Below are 23,166 nucleotides of genomic sequence, written 5' to 3'. Positions count from 1 at the left end.
TGTAACTGGTAAAAATAAGAGAGGTTAACAACTTGGTAAAATAAAGTTGAGATGGCCGAGATGGTGGATCCATACTTACAGTTTAGACGTTTACTATGTAAGTACATGAACGGCTGCAGGAGCAAGTGACTTGGGGTAGGTTAACATGAAGCCTCTGCTTACTAATTACAGTATGAGGTACAATCTTGAAACATTAAAGCTCTCATCTCATTAGTGGTTCTAATCAAGAACCACTCCTTCTTAAACACTTCTGTTACAAACAGACTGTGCTCTTCCCCTCTTCTAAGCAGAAGATGCTGGTCGCTGTGAAGGTCATTTCTGAATCAGAAATGACAGCACTATTGCATAAACCCCCAAAGTGCAGGACTTCTCCTGCAGTGGCCTAAAACCCGCAATTAAGGAGTGACTGGATTCAGAACCGCAAGACACAGACTTGCCCTTTGTCACTTTCCCATCACAGGATACGTGGCCCCATTTAGCTACAGAGGATGTTTTGGCCTAGTTAAGCTGATCAAGGAGTATTTAGGAAGAAGATTGACAGTTGATGTCCAACAGTACTAGAGCATGAAGTCTGGTAATCAGTCAATTAAAACAAAGTACAAGTTCACCAGGCGAGGGTGAGGCAGCAATGGGTACTTTGCTTTATTCTCTCTAGAATCTCTGAAATTCATCGGGAAGAGTTCTCTCCACTGCATATTAAATAGTTTCCTAATTAAGCTGGTTGGACTTGATGATCTTTGAGGTCTCTTCCAACCATAACGACTCTAAGCTGTTTTTCATTTCAGAGCTGGAATGACTGATGCATGCACATGTCGGTTTTCATATTAGTGATTAAATTACTCCATTTACATACTGCACATCTGATGGGGGCGGGGGGAGTTAATTCAGTTATTTGGAAATGGCTTTAACTGCACTGCATGAACAAAGAGATTAATTGTGCTCAGTCCCAGCATTAAATAACTGAAGGCAACAAAAACTAACATACCTGCGACAGGAAAATAGCTGGGTACTCCTGAATAAAGCCCTACACATCCACTTTGAGGGTAACTTAGCGAGACTCAACTTCAGTTCTATTTTAAATACAGCTTAAGTGATGTTTGTTAGGTTAGAAGGTGGATCGGTCCTTCAAACAAATTAACTGCAAAGAGCATGAAACATTTTAGGTAAGTTTAAAAGCTGACATGGAAAACGCAATGTCAGATTCACTTAGCACTTTAAAAACTATTTGGTATGTGCCATGTCATTGCTGGCAGAGTAGGCAGAGATGTATAAAAAAAGGTTTCATTGACATTTAAATATATTTCTATATGAATGTCTCACAGAACAAAAAAATAAAGTCTTTTCATCACAAATACTGCAGCATTAAAATAAACACTTACCAAAATAAACAATGAGTGATATACATATATATATATTTGAGAGTGTATACTATAGAGTGAATCATATTGTTGCTTTTTAAGTCACAAAAGCACAATATAAATACGGAATTTCCTGTGAACTCTTTTCCCTGTTGTAATAAAAATACATTCTTTACAGTTAAAGTAAAACTAGTGCAAGTCCATTCTGCTGCTCCTGTTCACCCAGCTGACCAAATCCATATCATTTACACGGCACTTCATACTTAAAAATGACACTGAAAATTTTCCCTCCAAGACGATCAGCAAGCCAGGAGTTTTTGATAACAGCAAGCTTGAGGCTCTCGCACTTCAAAGCCGCGTAGTAATTTGTGTGGATGGCACGACCCATGCCTTCAATGATCACCAAGTCCGTCTTCCGTTCTCTGACCAGCACAGCCAAACCTTTATCCAGGCGGCTGAAATGAGAGGTCTGGGTTAGACACAGTCATCCTTATACGTCCTACAAAGGAAAGGCAGGCTGTTCTAAGGGCTTTATCGTCTACATAAAACGTGATAGGATATGGAATTACTGATGCCAATAAACAGGAACACTTTAAATCAAAGGAAATGAGATTGAAATGTAGCTTTAAAAGCTTCATTAAATGCAGGCAGAATTGGGATTTCCCAGAAAACACAGGTAAGTTCTGTCTACAATAGAGAAGCTAATTAAAAATAAATAGGTTAACAACATGAAATGCTTCTTATAGTCAAGTGGATTTCTTGGTCTCATGTGGGATTTTACATCATCGATAACTAAGCTGCTCGCAAAACTGATAATGTGTCATTGCTAAACACAAACATGATAAATAAGACATCCAACAACTAGCAAGGCTGGATCAATATTACAAGTCTGCAAGTCCAGACTCAGCAACTCTTAATGGTTGTGCAACAGTGGTTCAGATCAGGAAAGGTGGCTGAGATATTGCCACTCCAGCGCTAAGCCTCTGAACATCCTGCAGCTGACGGAGACAAATAACAAACTGGTACTTTGCCAATATACCTTAGATCTAGACATGGAGAACTCGAACCTGTCTGAACCAACAGCAGCTTCTCTTCCCTCAGTGCAGATCTTCATTGTAAAAAAAAAAAAAGACAAGAACGTTAAACAGCTACCTCCTGAAAAAAATCCAGACAATGAATATTTAAGTTGTCTTTGCAAAGGCTTCTTCTCCTGCTAGGACTTCACCAAGAAACATAATGTTTCCTGGAGCAAAAGGATTATTTAGTCAGCTGGGGATACTCTGTATGTGAAACACAAGTCTTTTCCTCTATTCTTTTGACATTTATGTTTTAGTAGCTTGAGTGGGTATCAGGCAAGACACAGACAAAAAAAAAATATAATAACAGATTTTTCAAGAAAGCTGATTTCTAAATTTTTCACCTTAAGCAAAGTAAATGATCTGCCTTAGCTTACTTCCAGGTTGCAGATTTCAGACACTAATAAACACAGTTAAATATGAACTAAGTATGTAACAAGGAACTTGTTTTTTCCTTTTAAGCATTGTATGGTACGTGATGAAGACTGGGTAGGTGCTTACTGAATTACTGGATCCATTGCTGCTATCCGTTCAGTGACAATCAGGGATTCACTGTAGGTGACGTCATTTAGGGCAGGGCCAGAGTTACAAGCCAATATAACCTGAGGTAAAGATGTCAGAAGAGTTCACCGATTAATGCAGTCCCCATACGGTGTTAAGAGCTGCTCGTTTATTTAAAATCATCCTTGCCTGACTTATTTTACAAAAGAGGAAATGTGAAGAGAAAGGCCGGAGGCCCAGTCCTCGTTCTCCCTCAGTTAACCACCTAGTTCACGTCTTTTGACACTACACTCTTGGTCACCAGACTTGGCTCTGACAGAGGCTCGCTTTGCTTTGCTACCTTTCACCGTCTACTTAAAGTTAGACTTTGGAGTTCCAGGGATTTGGATTATTCCCAATGTAGATGTTAGGATCCAGTTTGGTTGAGTACTGCTGGTAGGGAGTTACCAAATCTTTCACCAGTTACCAAAGCTCCAGTACACAGTGCATGCACAATGAAAACCACTTACCTCTGTCCCTCTAGAAAGGAGCTCTCTGACAAAAGGAAAGACTCCTAAAATTATGTCTATTCCACTGTTATCTGCGAAAATTAAGGCACATTTATGAGGGGGACCCTCCTGTAAGAGAAAATCAGTGTATTCAGGATTCAGTTCACAATTCGTTTCAGTGAACAGTTTGTGTTATTTAGAACTGCTGACTTTAAGACCCCACATTTTATACCCTTAAATGATCGGGCATTTTGGTTATCTAGTAGCAGCATAACTTGTCAGAACATCACCTACCCTCAAGCTTAGGAGAAATTGTTTTCCCTCATATTGTTTTTTGCACGGTTATTTAAAACAGCCTTTAATGACTCCCCTTTGTTTTGAGAGTGGTCTTTCAAACTCCATTAATAAAACCTACATCTGCCAACCAAGGGCATGCCTAACTCCAGCAGCTCTGAACAGGAACGGACTTCAGCGGCTCCTGACCAGTGGAACAGTGCGTAGTTAGGCCTCGAATCCTGCTGTCTGGAGCCTAGGTTATGGCCAGCTTTTTGTTATGCCAAGCAGCTGGAGAATGCCATTCTCTGGAAGAGAAGCAGCAGAACAGGCAGCTGCCTATGTGACTGCGCTGGTTACCATCAGGGTAAACCTACCTTTGTGGCTGTTTTAACCTAACATGTGGTAGGGTGAACAGGATTCCCTTCTGCCAGGAAAGGGCAGGATGGACTGCTGGGGGCAGTGACATCCTAAAAGAAAAGATATTTCCTATTCTCCATTAACATTTTAATTTGTTCTAAAACTGATGTCATGAAACTTAGTTCACTCTGGTTCATACCAGCAGAAGAATTTTTATAGTGAACAATGCCTAATTCCTAACAAAAACTGTCAGGACAGTGCTTGAAGTTCCTTAATTATCACTGTTACACAAGATTAGTTGATAATTTTGTTTTCAGACGTAATACATAATGACTTGCAATAGTCTACTCATACCAAACCTTTTGGCTATCATTTCCAACATAGAGGTTTACACAAAGAAACCACAGTTTTTCAATTAACCTTAATGAAACAGTAATAGAGACCACACAGGGCAAAAAAGCTTTGCTAATTGATAAGTTAATTACATTCAGCGAGCTCCTAAACTGATGTCATTTATAGGCTGGCTACTCAGATGGAGGAACAAGCTAAACATTACATTTGGACCCAAGTCTTCAAAATTATGGGTCTGTTTGTATAGAAATAAGTGCCCTTATAAAGAAGGGACACGACATGGTTACTTTGGAACAGCTCTGGAAGCAGCTGGGTTGCAAATGGTGCAGTTTCTGAAGGAATTCAGCTAAGAAGCTTGGTAAGTAATGAAGTGTCAGACTAATTCCTTTTATTCCTTTCTTTATGGTAAGGCTGCTGAATTACTGGTACTGTGTTACCAGAATTTATTCTGAGTTGTCTGAACAGAGTTCTCTTAAATCTGTTAAAAACCCCAAGATTAATAAGGTGGTTTTACAATTAGTGTATTTAATGACTCAATGGTTAGTAACAATCAGGAGTTGTACCTTCAGTCGCTCTAGCCACTGACTGTAGGAGTCTTCTAACCAGGGACGTTCTGTGTCACAGACAAAACCAGGTTAGCATTTCTTTTAGGCAAACAGTAACTCTGTACATTACAAAAAGCAGGAGGTGTGTCTTTACAGATGCTTAAGCATTAAAGAATTTGAGCTCAGGTTTTGAATGTTAAACGTATAGATTCAAAGAGTTCCTGAGCTCTTAATTATGGGATTAGCTCAATCACAGCACTCTTGAAATAGAATTTTCATAATAAAGCAATGAAGTCATGCAAGTTGGCTATCATAACAACTCCTCCTGGGATGGATGGTGTTGTACCTCCTAGGGCGCTATCTCCTTGTGACTGGGTTAGAACAGTTACAAAAAAATTGCACGGGCAAGATATTCCGAGAATCTGTGCGGCTAAGACTTCTGTTCAAGGAGAGAGGTTTTTCGGATTCCAGCTCCTTCGGGACACAAACAGGAAGATTCCACTGAAACTCTGTAGCCTGTATTTCAGACACCACTAGCAAATACTAATGATTTCTTGTCATCTGGGCAGCAGAACTGCCACAATAAACACGTTCACACTCTCCTCTGTTCTCATATTAACATGATATCCAGTTCCAACCACCACCACCACAGATCTCCCTATACCTTGTAGTTTTGACTTGGCTTCTTCAAATCCAAACTGTGGCTCAGATTCCAGAACACTGCATCAGAAGAGAAATAAAGGGTACACAGTTAGGCAACTTCATCTCACATAAATACAATCCAAACATTTCTTTAGCAGGTGGTCAGCAATTTCACTGCATTGGTTATAACGGGGAGTGTGGATAGGTCTCATAACTGAGAAACAGATACTTTGGGCTTACGTTAAAAACAAAAGGCTCAGATATGCATTAAATTGGAGTTCTTATGCTAAAAGAAAAAAGCTTCAGCAATATACAAATGTTTGCAGGCACTAGACTACAGGCAAAAAAGACATCTTTTGGTCTGCAGACCACAATAAAATGTAGTCATCATCTAAACTATCTGCATGGTCAACCAGTGTTTTATAAAGATTAATTTGAAGATTGGGCTACAAAAGTTTTTTAAAGTTGCACCCGTGTGAGAAGAAACAGAATTAAAATAACCAGACACACGTTTTAAAAGTTACTGCTATTGGCTATGTGTATAGTGAAGTAGCCTCAAACATGTAGGTAGTGATGAGGATTTACATAATGAGATGGCTAGATTATAAGCTGTCAGTTAAAATATTACATCACGTGGGCAATGCTTGCCACTGAAGTCTCCTCAGGTTCCTTAAATCTAGCACTAAGTGACATTTAACTCGGTCAGTTCCCTCCTTCAAGAGAATGAGAGCTACGCTAACACGAGTGGCAAGGAGACTCACTGCTCTAACTGGTGTCTGTTCAAGCTGCTGGCTGTGGGCAACATCAGAAGTAACGCAAGACTAAGAATGCCCACGTAGCCTTGAATCACCTTGGTTTTAATGGACTTTTCCTGATTTAATCAGAGGGAAAACTCCTCAAAGACGCAGAAAGGGAAAGGAAGTGCTGAATGTCAGCTGTAAAACAGTATCCCTCTCCCATGCTCTTGGATCTGTATTATCAGTCCCACAAAAAAGAAAGTTCTAGAATTGAAAAATCAAAAATACTTCAAGACTGTTGGCATTAATATCCTTAAATGAATTCATGGTTGCTGATAGGATACGAGGGAAAAAACTCTCCAAATGGTAATAGGAATGTATGTTGATCAAAAATAATTAGTATTTAGTCATCAAAGGAGACTACCCAACCTAACTTACAGCCCGCTGAATGTCTACGGTGATATCAAGACAACTGGAGGTTGCAGAGAAATAGCATTACTTTCTATTCTAGGAACATAGTACAACACATACCCAAAAGCAGTGCTAATAACAATGCTATAAGCAAAGCAGCCAGGCTGGAATACGAAATGCTCTATCCCTTTATTCAAACATTTACAGTGACATGTCTGCCAGATTTAAAGGGTGGAAATGTAAACTTTCCCACACCACAATAATGCTTGTAATTAAACAACCAACATACGATTAAGGTGAAATACAAACTACAATTCAAAGTTAGATTGGTGCACTCTTTTTTTTTAAAAAAAAAAAAAAGAAGAACAATCGGATATTCTGTATCTTAAAAGGGTGCTTTTAAAATATTTAACACCTACTCTGAGACTGCTTTTGCTCCCCAGTCAAAGACATTCCCCGCAAGAAGTCCTTTCACCAGAGCAAACTGCCTCTCCTCCCAGCCTAATGAATCCAAAGATTCGATTACGCTTTGAAAACATTTTAAGGCTATGCCATTTTCTTTCTGCTTTACCTGTAAGAAAGACATGAAACATTGGATTTATAGACAAAAATTTCTTACCCATCATTGGTTGTCTCAGTCCCAAGACCACGTTCAAGCATTCTCCTCTACGTTCATGGCCTCTAATGGACCAACAAGTTACTGTTATCAGCATGCTTAGTATCAACAAGAAAAGTTTCCTGGGATTCTAATAAAAAGCTTCATTAGTGCTAGGATATGACTTGTAGCCCAAGAATTACTTTTCTTAATAAGCCAGAGGTGCAACAGATCTTGAGCAGATTGGGGAGTGGGAGAGTGGACACAAAAGAACTTTTAGTAGTAATACGATCCATCAAACCCAGGTAATTACCATGAGAAAGCTTACAACTAGTAGTTTTACAGAAACTGGAGAAGATTTTTTTTTATTTTTGCATCAAGAGTTTCATCAGCTCAGATGCTTAGAAGCTCTTGAATTTTTTTCTCTCCTTCGATCTCCAGGGAGATCAGTGTTATGTAGCTAGTTATCTCAAAAAATTTAAGTAATACTGGGTACCATCTTTAAATCAAGATCTTTTCTTAGCAATACCTTGCTGAATTACCAAAAAGTAAACATAAGTGAAAGCCACCTCACATATTTTTTACCTCTTTCTTAGAGTGAATGTAACATCTGACAATACAGGTAGGGAGAACCTGCTATGTATTGTGTAGAAATATATCAACAGTCAGAAAAAAGTCTGTAACCAGACACTGGCACTGTTATTATTTATATGTCCACACAGACAAGTGGTGAGGAGCAGAGGTACAGAAAGTTATTTTTGAGAAATACTGACTTCACATGTCCTTTCCCTCAGTCATATTATGCAACAGAGTAAAATGCAAACAGCTGCACAATGGCAACACGCAACAAATATTGTTAAGAGCTAGAGGTTATGCATGTGTATACACTCCAACCCAACTCTGTTGAGTATCTCAAAAATTACAAAAATAATCAAGAATCCTTTTACAGCATAGCAGTAAATTAATCCAGAGACAATATGTAGGAAAGTAACAAGGTTTGGTTTAAGGACAGACTGTCTCAGTAAGTAAGGGAATGTGTGAAGGTTTGGGTTTTTTCAGGCCTTTTTTGGACATGATGAGGTGGGGGAGGATGTCTATTTGTTTATGAACACGCTCTCTCTTTTCCTTTTCTTTCTTTGAGAGTGGGAAGAAAAGACAAGACACATGACGGTAGATAAAGGAACACAGAAATGCGAGTTCATAGCATTGGCTATTTTTGCACAGAGCTGTTGAGATTAACTGCTCTATAAGGTAACAATGCCAAGTGTCTTTTACAACTGTCTGCAACTTACGTATTTATTGGAAAGTACTTACACAGCTACAGATAGCTTTAAATTTCAAAATGGTTTCCACCCCACGAAAAGAATTATAAGAAGGAGGAGGAAAAAAGAATAATTCCTGAAGTCTGCCAGACTGCAGTAGTAGCCTCAGTATAAAGAGAAATAAACTGACTGTCCTGAAAACTGAAATTCTCAGGTCACTTGTGAGGTACTCCATAATCAGGAGTGCAGGCTTCTCCATGCGGCTTCCTCAGCTCTAAACTGAGGGAAACATCCTCTCACGGAAGGAGCAAGTCACAACAGTATCTGATGACTGACACCATCACTTCGCTTCCCAGAAGTATCAGACAACTGAAGCTGGTAGTATTTTTTGTTAGCATTATCCTCACCATGAGCATGTTAGAGGTCAAAGGTTTTATATCCCATTAACCACTGCTGTTTCGCCACAGTGACAACCACCAACTGGTTAAAACTGCAGCAAGGCAGCCAGTTACTAACCTCTCCCCTATAAGCCATTACTTATACAAAGTTTCAGAGTATGGAAAAAGTGTGTTGAACTTACATGTTGTCCACCCTGTAAAGCAAGAATAACTTACCTTTGAATAGGGATCCGGAAAATTGAACTCGTTTAAACAGTGTTCCCTTGTATCCAAAAGACTTCTAACTGTTAAGGTACCATATGCACTTTAAAAAGGGAAAAGGGGGGAAAAAAAAGAAAGAAAGAAAGAAAAAAAAAGACACAAAAACCAAAAGAGGTCAACTACTTCAAACAGAAAAAAGGTATTTTCTCCTCTGTTTCCTCCGTAAGTCATAGCACGTCACACAAGCAATTAAGTTAAAAGTCTTTACGTGCCACATGTACTGAACACTGTCTCCAAGTGGTAAATCTACTATAGTTTATTTAAATACAGAGAGGGAAAATGTTCAGAGCAAAGCTAAATACTTGAATGCTACCATTTTTAATAACCATGTAACAATTTTTAATAATAAATTTTCTGCCGAGACGTAATTTTTCCGTTAAATTCCAATATACGAGATCCAAAAGTTCTGTGTAAAGGATCTGATGTTCGGCACATCAACTTGCTATAGCCTTCAGCCTACTTAGCTTTCAGTTTGCTCTGCTTCATAACCTAGTTAGCTTTTAGTTAGTTTTTAGCTAGCTTTTAATTTGCTCTGCTCAACAGAAGCAGCAAGTGATGAAAAAGGGAAAATAAAGATACTTACAAAGGCTGCTGCCTGAGTGTCTGGAGCTTATTCCAGTATTTCTGTCGGAACTTTTCAGCTCTCTCCAGTGCATCAATAGAGTCTGGCTGACTGGCTGCAGCACGCTTTGCCACCTGGTAGAGAAATGAGGCAAGAATGAAGTTACCAAATGAATGAATTCTTCCTCCACGTAACTGATCTGAAGTTCAGTCTGAAAAACAACCCCTCCATCTGCTATACCGTTCAGTGCCTGCACACTATCTAGTCCCTCCCACACAGTATCTTCCAGCTTTCCTTTACTCCAACCACCAAAGAATAATTTTAAATACCTCCTTTCTTCCCAAAAGATCTAAAGTTTATTTTCAAAACTGTACTTTAGAAAATAAACACAAGTTCTAACTACTTATAGCGGGGCGGGGGGGGAAACCACAAATGCACATACACACACACACACAAAAGGAGAAAGGCAGAAATTTAACAGACCACATCAACCCCTTGTGGTTTTTTTTCTTTACTACAGTAAGGGCAAGTCAATGTGTTGCCCCTGTGTTTTTCCCAGCTCTTTTCTTCTGGACGTACACTCATGCAGTTTCTGATTCGGATTTGCTTACTAAGTGTACATAGCTCTTAAGTACTAGCATGCACTGACTGAATTAGTTTCACAGTGCAGAAAAAATAACTCCTGTGTGATTAAATCATGCTCTTCAAATACAGAAGTGGCTGTAAGTCAGCAGGACTGCTCCCAAGAGTAAGAACAATGGAAGTATCTTTGGCCTTTGCCTTTTTGGCTTTTGATGGTATAACCATCCTGTTGGCAGCTCTGTATAAAGAGGTGGTAAGTGTCGTTTAAGAGAGCAGATGCTTTGCAAACACCCTTTTAAAAAAAAAAAAAAAAAAAGGCACCACAGGAGAAGAATACTTCTGCCTCTGAAGGTATCAAGCACTTCCTTAGGAGACTGGGACGAAGTCAGACACCTCTGTTAAGAGGGGAAAAGAGGAACTGTACTTACACACAACAGGTTTGACACAGCAGCTATATTTTGCAGGGTAAACATGTTGGTCCACAGAAGATTTATTTGCTAAGTATTTGCACGATTCATATATATGACTGTTTTGTGACATTTACCCCATCCAGTGCCTCCTCAAAGCAGGTGAGCCAGTATTTTCGGGCCATGGCATCATCTGTGAGGTCAACAGTGTCTGGAATATAGGTTGACGGGTCTTTCAGCAGCGGTAGGTTAACAAGCGGTCTCTCCAACCTATCCATTTCAAGCATATCAAACTAGGTGAAAAATGAAAGAGATTTATTAGACCTTACTCAGAAATTGCTTCATAGCAAATTTAACTAGTACAAGGGCTACAGAAGTCGATCCACAGTTACGACTGACAAATTTGCAGTTAACTAAATTAGAGTATATGTCATCATAAATAATCCACTCTCCTGCATGGATTATTTATCCATGTTCACCATAAAAGATTACCAAGTTTCATGTTGAAAACTTGCTATAGGCCCTCTATTTTACTATTTCCCTTCCCTTCCCTTCCTCCCCAGTACCGTCAAATCTGCTGGGTTATCAGGTTCAAAGGCAGGAGCACAAAGAGCTGAGCACAGGCTTATTTGTAAAGGAACGTTGCTATGCTGCTTTACAACTTCCTTTTACAATCCCGATCAAGTCTCCAAACCTTTTCCATACTCCTTGTGAAAATAATGCTTGGGATGAGATTTTTAGGGACAGAGATTAAATTCACATGAAATACATAGTTACACAGCTCTGTGCATAAACTGTGCCTTGTGTCTTGCATCTAAAAAAAACTCTGCACATTTATCTTTATTTTATACACCTATCTAATTGCATTGCATTTGAGTGCTTCATGGCCCAGAAAGCTTCAGACTAAGTAAAGATTAAAGCCCACAATGTAACAACAAGATTTTGTGTACATAAACCAAACTAGTTGCTATAGAACGATTGCCTTCAGTATTAATTTCACTGCTGAAAAGTGGACATTTCTGAACTATGACTGTTGCAAAGAGATTTCACTTTATGTGAACAAAGTGAGTGCCAAGCAATAGAAGAATTCAAAATGGGGAATCTGTGGACAGTATATTACAGCTGGTTTGACACTCCTGTACCACTGCCAGCATAGAAAAAAAAAAAGTTTAAAAAAAATAAAATCTTTTCACAGATTAAAAAGAGTTGACAAACAACAGGAGATCATTAAATCTGCATAAATACTTTTTAAAATCTGTCACCTATTTCACGATTAAGAAGGATCATGTTGTTATTTTTTGGTCATACTTGCCATCCACAATTTCATTACAATAATTTCAGTTATGGCAGAGCTTAAAATTAGATATATTTTTTACATATAGGCACAACCCACAAAATCCATCATCTGCACCTCATAGTGGACTTATATTAAGGCTTGGTCTGGGAAACCATTCAGCAGTTGTGCACTTCATCTTCAGGCCTAAAAAAGCTGAGCGACCAACAGAAAACAACTAAGCAAAGCCAGCAGCTGCTCCCCCCCTCCCACACCCTATAGCAAGTATAAGAAACTAATTCCTGAGAACTGGGAGGAGATAAATCAATGACGGAGGAAATTAAAAAAAACTTGACATGAAAAACACCAACATGTGGACCGGTAAAAGACAGTAAAACACAATAAGCTCCATTATTCCAGCTTCTTTTCAAAAGTACTTCAGTAGATGCAGTATTAGAATATTTTAAGAACCTTAATGTATTTTCTGATTGCTTACTGTATGCCAGTTTCACTGTGAAATCGGAATTACTGTATTGTCAGTGTATTTAAGAGATGACTGGGCTCATGCTCTTCTGTCCAATTATCTATTTCTCTTCTCATAGGAAGCAAATAAATGCTGCTTGAAGACAGTGGAACATCAGAATCAAAATTCTGAAGCACAGTATTTCAGCTGTAGCAAAACCCAGCTACTTCAGAGAAAGGGTAAGAGATGAATGTTTCCACCCACCCCTCCTGCTTTCATGAAGGAGAATAAGACAAAGTAACAGCCACAATCTGATTTTATGAGACATTACATCAAACCATTACACAAGACACAAGACAACATCACACATGACACAAGACACCATATTAGTCACTTCTTTTGGTAAGCAGGAGTCCCAAGGGGCAAGAAGCAACTAGCTTGAGAATAATCATCTATTTTCAAATCACCGTTACTAAGAGAAGGCACTTAGTTCTAGAAAAGACAACCACATACTGTACCACTCCTTGTTCTCTGCATAGGGTAAACATCAGGCGACGTGCTCATAAGACCAGAACTCCCAGCATAATTCTCTCCCCAGCTATACTGATTTGGATCTAGAAAAGAGAAAGACAGAGACACATAATCTGAAAATAAAACTGAAAATACTCCCATGAGTGAGTCTAGAGTTAGCACCCCTTCAGAGAAGTGGCTTCACTACAAAAGACATCTTCCCTTGTCTTTATAAGTAAACATAATTTCTCCCTCTAATCCCCAAAAGAAATGTTTCAACCACTCAGTGAATTACCTAGTTCTAAAGAGCTGCAACCTGAATGAGACATAAGACAACTGAAGCTCTAAAAGAATTCTTTTTTTTTTACCCCCCCTTCTTTTCATTAAGGGCTATAACCAGCATGCCTTCAAAGCACTACCACTGATCATAATTTCTTATTTCTAAATCTAGATCCATTATTAACAAAATATAATTACAAAACTCTCAAAGCACAATTAAGTTTCATATAAACACTAAAGTTACTTCTGGAAAATTTTTTTGAGAAAAAGTTTAATCAAGTTCGGATGTACAGTGTACATGCTGCAGAAGCAATGTCTTTAATTCCTCAGTAGGTGGTTTCTTGCCCATATCTATAAAATGGGTATGAAAAGAATTCCACATCCACTATTCTGAGGTATATTTGATACTTACTAAAATTAAGTACCATTAACAACGTCACTGTCTGTTCCACTGTAACTAATATACTGACTGGCTTGCTAGTACATCAACAAGAAAAAAAGAAAATAAAAATGGCAGAATTCAACCAAAGCACTCTATACCCAAAGAATGGTGGACAGAAGTGTCTCATCCTTCATAAATGTCTGTAAGGCTTTTCACTCTCAAATGAACAGAGTTTTGAGATGCTGGTCTTCTTCAGTACATTAACTGAATTCAGAGGCTGGCCTCTTAAAGAAGGGGAAAAGTTCTCAGAAACCACGTTTCCCCAATTTGATTTAGAGTTATGACTGCTCTTTGCAGAAACGTAGAAAAGAGACGAGCCAAATCCTGCTGGCTTCTCAAAGGTGAGCAAGAAAAACAGTGAGAAATTAAGATGTCCCTGCCAGAATATATAAAACCAAAGGCCAGCATCTGTGTTTATTAGTGCCAAACATGTTTAATTAGGCAACAACTTACATGCAGCCTCTTGAGAGAAACTTGGACATTACACTAACATTTCAGAACACAGCGTATACAGAACATAGCAGTGCTGTACTTACTGTCTTGTTCAGCTCCTTTTAAAAATGCCCCAATGGCTCCCAGGTAGCCTTCATGTCTCAGGAACAATGCCTGAACCTCTCCCTGCCACAATATGAAACATTGCAATTGGATGGTCCCTGATGGCTAATATGTACTTCTTTGTCACTAGTTTTACACTTAAATTTAATAGAAACAACTAGAAGATGGTAATATTCATTTGTGCTACATTCTAACACATTCAGTAACTTTAATGGTGCTTCTGAAACACATTTTTTGCTTACATACATCATTCCACAACTATTAAACAGCTGGGGAAAAAAATACATGCAGAAGTGGTGTGTATTCTAAGCCTGCACAACCACAGAAGCAGAGGGAAGCCAGTGCCTTCACTAGGAAAGACCACTGTATCATTCCATGAATATTCAACTCCTCTTGCTTAAACAGGCTGGAAATAGAAGGTCATCTGATTTCCAGGTCATCAATGTAAGTGTGTGCCACTGTGCATTCAACAACATTTGAGATATTGCTCATTATCTCTGTTTCGTTACACTGCTATTCAACAACATACAGACACTCTGTATATTATCCATAGGCAAGCGTTTCCCCCATCAAATCAGATTAACTGTTAATATAATACACGAATGCTAGGGAGAATAAGAACACCCTCCACCCTAGCAGCTGTGTCCCTTAGCTTTCCTAGGCAAGGCTGGGTGACACACTGCCTTCTCTGAAGGAAAATTAGCTATGTCTGCAGCAGTGACTATAAGAACCGTCACAGCAAAAGATCAGCTACAATTCATGGCGAGATTTGGATTTCAATCACTGATAAAGCTATTCTTACAAGAATCTGAAGATGCAGTCTTGCAATAGTTTTCTTGAAACTCAGTAAAATTTTACAGAAAGGGACCACAATGATGAAATACAGGGGCGGGGGGGGCGGGGGGGAACAGTATATAGGAGCCTCTTGCCTGAAGCACTGAGATGAGAAAAAAAAATTTGTGTCATCTATTCTAAAAATTGCAAAAGTGCAGGAACTAATCTACCTGTCACAACCATTAAGTAAGCTTTTGGACCTGACTATTTTTCTAGTGAAAAATCTTCAGTATTTTCCACAGCTTCAAAACCTGCAAAGAACTAGAGCTTGGTTGTTTTTTGGTTGGTGGTTTGGGTTTTTTTTTTTTGAACAACAAACAAACAATAAACCCCCCCAACAATCCCACATTGCATAGCCTAGGGGGTGAAAAGAAATAGATGCAAGTCAGCAAGAGGAATTGAATAACAATGGTAGATATCTATGAAAATAGTGAAAACTCATTACTTGGCAGCTACAAGACAGACTGTCAATCAAAAAATAATAACAAAGAGCAAGAGGGAGGAAGGGAGACAGAAAGAGAGACCAGACAGAACTCCCAGGCATTTCACATTGATTTTATCCCTCCCACAACAGATCTTTACAGCCCTGCCTTACCTACCTAAAGAGCAGCCCTCTAAGCTTACTTCATGTGCAAATTCATTTATTAAAGTCTCCCAACAACCTAGAAAGATAACTAAACATGTGACTTTGCTGTTAGGAAAATCTCTGTTTTCATTACCTTGGAGAAGAAGTTGATACTGTAGGTTATTGTGCGCATAGTAACAGGGTGACCCCGAATAAAGAATCCTCCAAAATATATTTTATCTAAGTTATGGAGTTTGGCATAGAGGCAGGCGAGTTGACCAATATCATTGCTGATCATATGTAGTAAACTTTTTGCCATATCTTCTTTGGAAAATTCTTAAAGGAAAGACATAGTAAACGAAATTAAAAACAGCTGAGGAATGCTCAAATGGACAGTACTTTTCTAGCAGATAACCTTCAGCTGGAGAAAAAAAAAATACAGAGTTTGACTGCTCTCTTTACGTGTGCAGAAGAAAGGTGTTCCCCCGCCAGAAATTTTTTATAAAGAAAGTACTTCGAATAACAAGGAGTGTGTATTTGACTGAAGATATCATAAAAAAACCCACTAAACTTCTGTGAAATATTGCTTGAAAGAAACCTGCGTGAAAGGCCAATAGCAAATGGAAAAGACTCCATTTCTTCTCTCTGGGAATCATGGATGATGGATCATCCATCCAGTTGGGATGCACTGCAAGCATTTTATTATAATACTACAGATAAAATTGCAAATTACAGTAAATCACTGCCATAGGTCCTTTTCTGGACCAAGAAAGCCCCATACATTTCCCACAGGAATTAATTAACATTGGGCTAACTAGACAGCTATTTTTGTTGTTTGCCTAGACTTACACAATCTCAAACTGAAAATCTGAATGCCTGCTTGTAAGGCAATACTATATAATATTTTTACATTGATAAAGTGTCGTGCAGGCAAAACACATGTAGGCAAGATCTTGAAAAGGACTGGTGGTTATTTTCCAGCTCTACTTGTTAGGTCATTATAAACATCAGATTCCCAAGGGCCAGGGGAGATGGTTGCATTTCTTCTCCTCATTAGTTTCAAACAACAACTCCAAATAACTGGAGCGACTCAAGCAGCGCTCCAAGTCCCCTCTCAGTCCAGCATGCATGACATAGGGAAATGGATAAGGCAAGATATGTTTATGCTGATGAAGCCAGCAATTACTTTTCCATCCATTTAAGTGTTCACAGAAAGCTAGCACAAGCAGCAAATCCATGCTGACAGGCAATATAAAGTATTGACTGTATAGCAAATCTTGGGTAGATCTTTTATATACCAATACCTTTATCTGCTGTAGTAGATTTCCCGAAGCTGCTAGCTATCAGATTTCCACTTAGCCCCAGGGTCTGGTAGGCGCCACCATACACATCTTTCACCAGCATGTCTACATTTGTGTGCTGTCCCTTTGAAGCAAGTTGCAGCAATTCATCAAATTTCTGAGGATGAGAAGCAGAGTTACTCTAGCTTTCCTGGACAGCCAGAGAACCTTGCCCATGAAACCAGAGTTCTGCAGCATTTTTACTGACTAAAACCAGGGGTTTTGGCTTGTCTTAGAACCAACCCTGCCAGCAAAAGATACATTACTTCTAATTACAAGGACCTATCCAGAGTCCATTTCTTATCAGACTCATCTTAAGTGGAGCTCCTTTAATGATGAAAAGCATAACCGCCCTCTTCAGTTATCTGCAAATAATTTGCTGAATTTCCCCTGAAAACTAGAGATGGACCAGCACATATAAAACAGTCAGAAGCCACATGCATCTCTTATCTTGGAATGAAGTCAGAAACACAGTAACTAAAACCAAACAGAATTACGTCTTCTTGAAGCATAAGGAAAATAATGTTAAAAGAACAAAAGACTAAGTCTGCCTTTACTGTTGCAGAAATACATTAATGTCCCTGAAATTCAACTTGCTCACAATCTGCATTATCCCAATACTTAATTTATAAGTCTGTTAACTCTAATTTCTTCTTCTACAAAATCAGAGAGAATTAAAAGCAGACATTGTCATGTTCTAAGATTTCTTTTTTAAAAGCATCAAACAAATATTGCAAGTATGGGTCTTCCCTTTGACATTTTCTTATTTGGTGCATATGTAACTCTAGCTTTTTCTACACTGCTGACATTTAGGGACACCTATTTAAGCCACACAGATCTTTGAGACAGGAAAAACCAGCATGATTTAAGAGCTGAGTTAGGCAGAGCAGTACTAAATCAGGCCTTATTCTGGCAGATCACCAACCTGGTATTTAAGTGACGAACCCCTGAAATCGTAATGCGTAACAAAGAGAGTTAGAATTCCTCCTCTCTATTCCCAGACATTTTGCAGTAATTGAGAACTCTCTGCTTTGCTTCTGCAGACAATATTGCAGGAACTAGGCAAGCATTTCATGTTGAAAAAAGAGTACAGAAAATTAACAGGCCACTTTGAGGAGGCTGTTCTCTGCATTATAGACATTATTTGTCCTTGTTGACAAACTCCTTGAGTCCCAAGTAGGATTACTATTTTGCCACCAATAAGCATCTTATAATTTTTGTCCCTGTATTCTACTAGTATCTATTGGCATTTAAAGCTTCCTTTTATACATCAGAAGCATCAAAAACACAAACATAACTCAAGGACTCAGCCTTGTTACCTAACAGTCTAGGACCACAGGCACCTAATGGAGAGTATTAAAATCGTCCTGAGCATTGCAGAACTGCCTGTTCTATTTCTGCACAAGGGCAGCAATTCTTTGAATAAAAAGTAAACCTCTCCCAAGAGAAAGACATAATTTTTTTCATCTTCTAGTACACTGATGTTGGATTTCTGGTTTCCCATACAAACATTACTTAAAATAATTATTTTTCACTGTTCAGAGTTTGGCATTCCAACATTTCAAGCTTCTTCTTAGCATCTCATTTAATCCCACACTCCTTAAAACTGACACTTTGATACCTTCGTTTTTGTGAGCAGTGCTCCAAGACCCCAGAAGGTTCCACCTCCAATTGAACTCCCTCCAATCCATTCAAACTTGTCTTCTGTTTCTACCTGTCAATAAAACACAGCAGATTTGTCTAGAATTTCCTATTATAACTATAAACACACAGTTAAGTATGAGAGAACGTGGGGTTTTCTGAACAGTGGAATTAGTGTAGGTGGAACAACTTAATTGTGTAAATATCAGGTGAGAAATGCATGTTCCACGTACTTATACCACAAGCAGTTTCGGAAATCTTTGTATTTAATTCTTGCCCAATAATCCAAAATAGAGACATAAAATTTGGTACCCTCAACATGGTACCATAAAAAACAAACAAAGAAACATTAAAAATTACTTTGATCTGACAGCCTTTGCTCTCATCAGTTAATGTAGCAACTTCTCTAAACACCAAATTAAATGTGATTAAAAAGAAACTATTATAGTGAATGGAAAAGCATTCATAACTCCGTAAGAAATGGAAGTGAAAAACACCCATTATTTTCTTTCTAAACTTCGTATTACCCAAGAAGAACAACTACAAATCTAAAACAGTAAGATGTTTCAGACCACCTTTATCAAATTCTACAATAAAACATTTTAGCAACCACTCACCTTCACTATAGAAACCCCAGAGCCAATATTCACCAGTAAATAAGGGAAAATATTTGGGTGGTTCGTCTGAAATCGGAATTCTGTATCTGAATCTTTCTGGTATGCAAACACTTCATGGGGTATGTTCCTTAGCACGAAGTTGCATCCTTTAATTAGGCAGGTCATTACATCTTCTTTATCTACTCTGAGGGGAAAGGGGAGAAAAAAAAGCCCTTACATAAATTTCACAGACCTATTGATAAGCAAGTATGCTTTTAGAACAGCAGTTTCTAAAGACTTTACAAACAGGAGATAGTAACCCATGCCATATGGCAAAAGTCCAGCTCTCTTAAAACATGAAACCTACATCTGCATACGTTCTGATGTTCATCTTCCATGCCAGAACACACAGTCTGAAGTTAGACTGTAGTTACACAGTAACTTTAATCTTACATTAATCATGCTGTCATTAAAAATAATCCAGCTACCCTGTCTGCTTGTTTACACCGCTTCTTTAGTGTGCTGGTGCTAGCACAAGTATACGTGCACCTGTGCAATAAAGTAGCTCAGGAAACTTATCTTGAAATTAACCTAACAAAACAATTCCCTAAGACGAAGTAATTCGCTATTGCTCTTCCCCTTCCTTTTCAATAAAGGAAAAAAAGCCCCCCCCTCAACATTTCAGCACTCATTTATGACAGATTAAAGTGACCGAGAGGAGCCTATTAACTGGGATTACCAAACACAGGGAAAAAAGACTTCACACAAGAATAACAGGATTCACAATAGTGCATATCCTGAGCACGGAGTCTGGGAACATGATACATAATTTAGATAAGATGAACCATGTAGTTAAGTCAGCTAACATTTACTGACTTCTGTAAACATTTTATGTGTTGTTACTGATTTATGACAAATTTCTTCAATGAAATATGCTAAATTTCTTACATGAAATATCGTAAGCCTTGTTGAAAATCCATAAACAAAGCACAAATACACATCTCAATTAATACAGAATGCCTTATGTGCATAAGCATGGAGAAGGTGCTGCTTTTTGGGCCTGTGGACCAATTAAGTATGTCATGACCAAATAAAAATCAAAGAAACAAAAACCAAGTGCACCACATGAGAAAAGGGGGGAATTACCTCCTTGCCTTGATTAATTGATACTTAGTAACAGCCAATAAGGTATCGATGTATGTTGGTTTGAAAAGAAGTTAACAGAATCCTACCTATCAGAAGAAGACAGTAATTTGAAAAAGTAGTATAAAAGAAGATGAACACGGTACCTCAGGACCTGAAGAATATGCTACAGAGCACAGGAGGTGTCCTGAAGTTCTCCCAATAATAGCAGGTGATGTTTTATATTGGTATAAACTAATGCTATTTTTGTCTATACTTACAGTATCTTTTTTGCATATGGTGTTTGATAAAAATGTTTGAATGGTAAATTTATGAGGCTCTAAATTCATGAGACTGCCCTTTAGTCTCATACAAGCCTATGCTTCTGCATGAAGTTTAGGTAGGAGCTATACAGTAAGTTACTATAACATACTAATTACTCCCTTCTGAGCATATGCAGAAAAATGTTAGAAGCTTTTGGAACTCCAACTTGAGAACCTACACAACTATAGACATTAGGTATAGCCAGGAAAAAAAAGTGTTTGCCAGCAGTATTTTGGCTTCTAATAATAAAGTTGTCTTGTGGATTTCATCCTTTAAGTAGAAAGACTGACACGCTCACCTCATCACAGTAACTGATCAAAGGTTCCCAATTAAAATTCTTGTTAGTAATAAATTTACTAACTACTTACTACTTGATTTCAAATATTACTTCATTTTATACACCACTGTAGGCTTTGTGTATTTGAATCTCTACTCCAGCAGAGTTCAACAGCATGTCCAAAGCATGCTACTGATAGCTAGGATACCATCACTGAAATGCTGCTAGTTGAGAGGTGAAAAACAAAAAACATTATCATAACCATGACAGAGATTAATTTAACTTAAAAATGGAGTAGGTGCAAGTTAGATTCTTTATAGAAAAATGCTGTGATAATACCCTGCTTTCTTCTTTTGACTGGCTTTTTCCTGAACACTCTATTCCTGTCAGTTGGCTCTAATTCCTGCACCTCTACTGTGTCGGTTAATGATAAAGTTATCTTTTTGCAGCTTATGTTCACTGATGAGTCAATTCAGCCTGGTCTGACCAAGATGCATGCACACATTCTACCGCTTCACGCTTGGAGTGTGGAGGGATTTTGAGGGCAGATGGGCAAAGTGGAAAATTAACCTAGTAAAAATCTCATCCAACAAGAAATACACTCCTAAAAGTTTAAACAGTTCCACTTACTTTAACCCCAATTTCTTCTCAATAAGATCTTTGAATTTATAGGCACCACCACCTGTAGCTTTGATGACCTTTGTCTCTGTATTGACAAGATGGTCTTTGATGAAATCTAGGCAGGTTTCAATATAAGTGTTTTCAAATTTAATGAAGTGAAGTCGAGCTGTAATCTCTTCCTGAACCGATATTTCATACAAAGGTTCATTTTCTATGTCCTTTAAAAGAGAAAAGAATTTATGGATCATTCAAAATCCTTCCTTCAGAAACAAGGTTACATGCTAAACTACTGAACATCAATACCTGTGCTTCCTTTGCCTTGAAACTGCGTTAATGCTATTAAAAATATAAGATACCAAGCTACTTTCAAAGAAGAATATAGTTTCAACAGATCTTAATTCTCCTTAAGCTGAGAATATAATCAATTCTCCCGTGCATTAGACAAGCACGAAATATCTCTGTATGAGAAAAGTTATGTTTAGGAGGGAGTATGGGGTTTTTTACAAAAATACCATAATTATCTGTCTAGAAAATAACTATTTCAAGCACAAACTGGCAATACAAGCACTTCCAAGAAGACAAGGAACGTAACTGAGTTTGCTTGCGCATGGGCTGCACAACTCTGACGCCCTGCATCAGTCTTTCAGTAAAGAGAACACGTATTATGTACCATCACATGAATTTAGATCTAGAGCTGCATTAAGCTTGCAAAGCAAAGATAATTGCTAAACCCATGCTAACAACTAATTTCCTCTGGAATATAGCAAAGGGTTATTAACAGGAGCCAACACTCATTTGAGCTGCAGTACAAATGCTTAGGGAAGGCTGTAAGTGTCAGTACATACTAGAATGCATGTTGAAAAGAAACATTTTGGTTGTGACAACTTACTTCAGAGTAACAAACATTACAGGTGGTCACACTTAAACTGTAAGAAAGTTCTAGATAAAGTTGACATACAACAAGTTACTAGATGGGTTTCAGGTGAAGTTTCTATTCTACTATGAGAAGCCAGTCCAGTACTTCACTCTTATGAGTCAATAGCATGCAACTGATTAATAATACAATTCCCACCTTTCCAGAACAATCAAAGGATCTCACTCTTGCCACTTTGTGCTGCACAGTTGAATAATAAGCTAACTTGGTTAATGAACCACCTGTGAATAAAAAGATGACAAGTTATGATTAATGCCTCACCTTAGAGTAAACAACATAACTTACGTTTATATATACTTTACCTAAGAGTTCTTGTTTTTTAAAATCTCTTCAGCTAAAGCCAGATATAATTAAGGTAAATGCATAATGCAGTCAGCCCAAGAACCCTTGTCTAGAAACTGATGTGGCATGGTTAACTCCAAATGCACTACCCATCAAAAAAGCTCCACAAGTTGAGCTTATGCCCAACTGATGTGGGGATAAATGTGGCATGGTTAACTCCAAATGCACTACCTGTCAAAAAAGCTCCACAAGTTGAGCTTACGCCCAACTGATGTGGGGATGACTGAAGATGAGCAGAA

At 38.2% G+C, this 23,166-nt stretch overlaps 1 protein-coding gene across 1 annotated transcript; it reads right to left on the bottom strand.

Annotated features, from left to right (window-relative positions):
* Nucleotides 1-1,279: 1,279 nt before the first annotated feature.
* On the bottom strand, nucleotides 1,280-22,807 carry PANK4 (pantothenate kinase 4; the record flags this gene model as incomplete). Its single annotated transcript, XM_009706362.1, has 18 exons — nucleotides 1,280-1,813; nucleotides 2,398-2,466; nucleotides 2,936-3,036; nucleotides 3,445-3,549; nucleotides 4,971-5,020; nucleotides 5,617-5,672; nucleotides 7,162-7,313; nucleotides 9,214-9,301; nucleotides 9,842-9,954; nucleotides 10,947-11,102; nucleotides 13,059-13,159; nucleotides 14,313-14,394; nucleotides 15,885-16,066; nucleotides 17,035-17,188; nucleotides 18,692-18,784; nucleotides 19,329-19,512; nucleotides 21,661-21,869; nucleotides 22,724-22,807. Coding segments are annotated over 18 exons (2,193 nt in total), but the record flags the coding sequence as incomplete, so codon positions are not given.
* Nucleotides 22,808-23,166: the final 359 nt, after the last annotated feature.

The sequence above is a fragment of the Cariama cristata genome, unplaced genomic scaffold, assembly GCF_000690535.1.
Source record: "Cariama cristata isolate BGI_N322 unplaced genomic scaffold, ASM69053v1 scaffold660, whole genome shotgun sequence".
NCBI lineage: Eukaryota > Metazoa > Chordata > Aves > Cariamiformes > Cariamidae > Cariama > Cariama cristata.
This window is presented reverse-complemented; position numbering and strand designations above follow the sequence as displayed.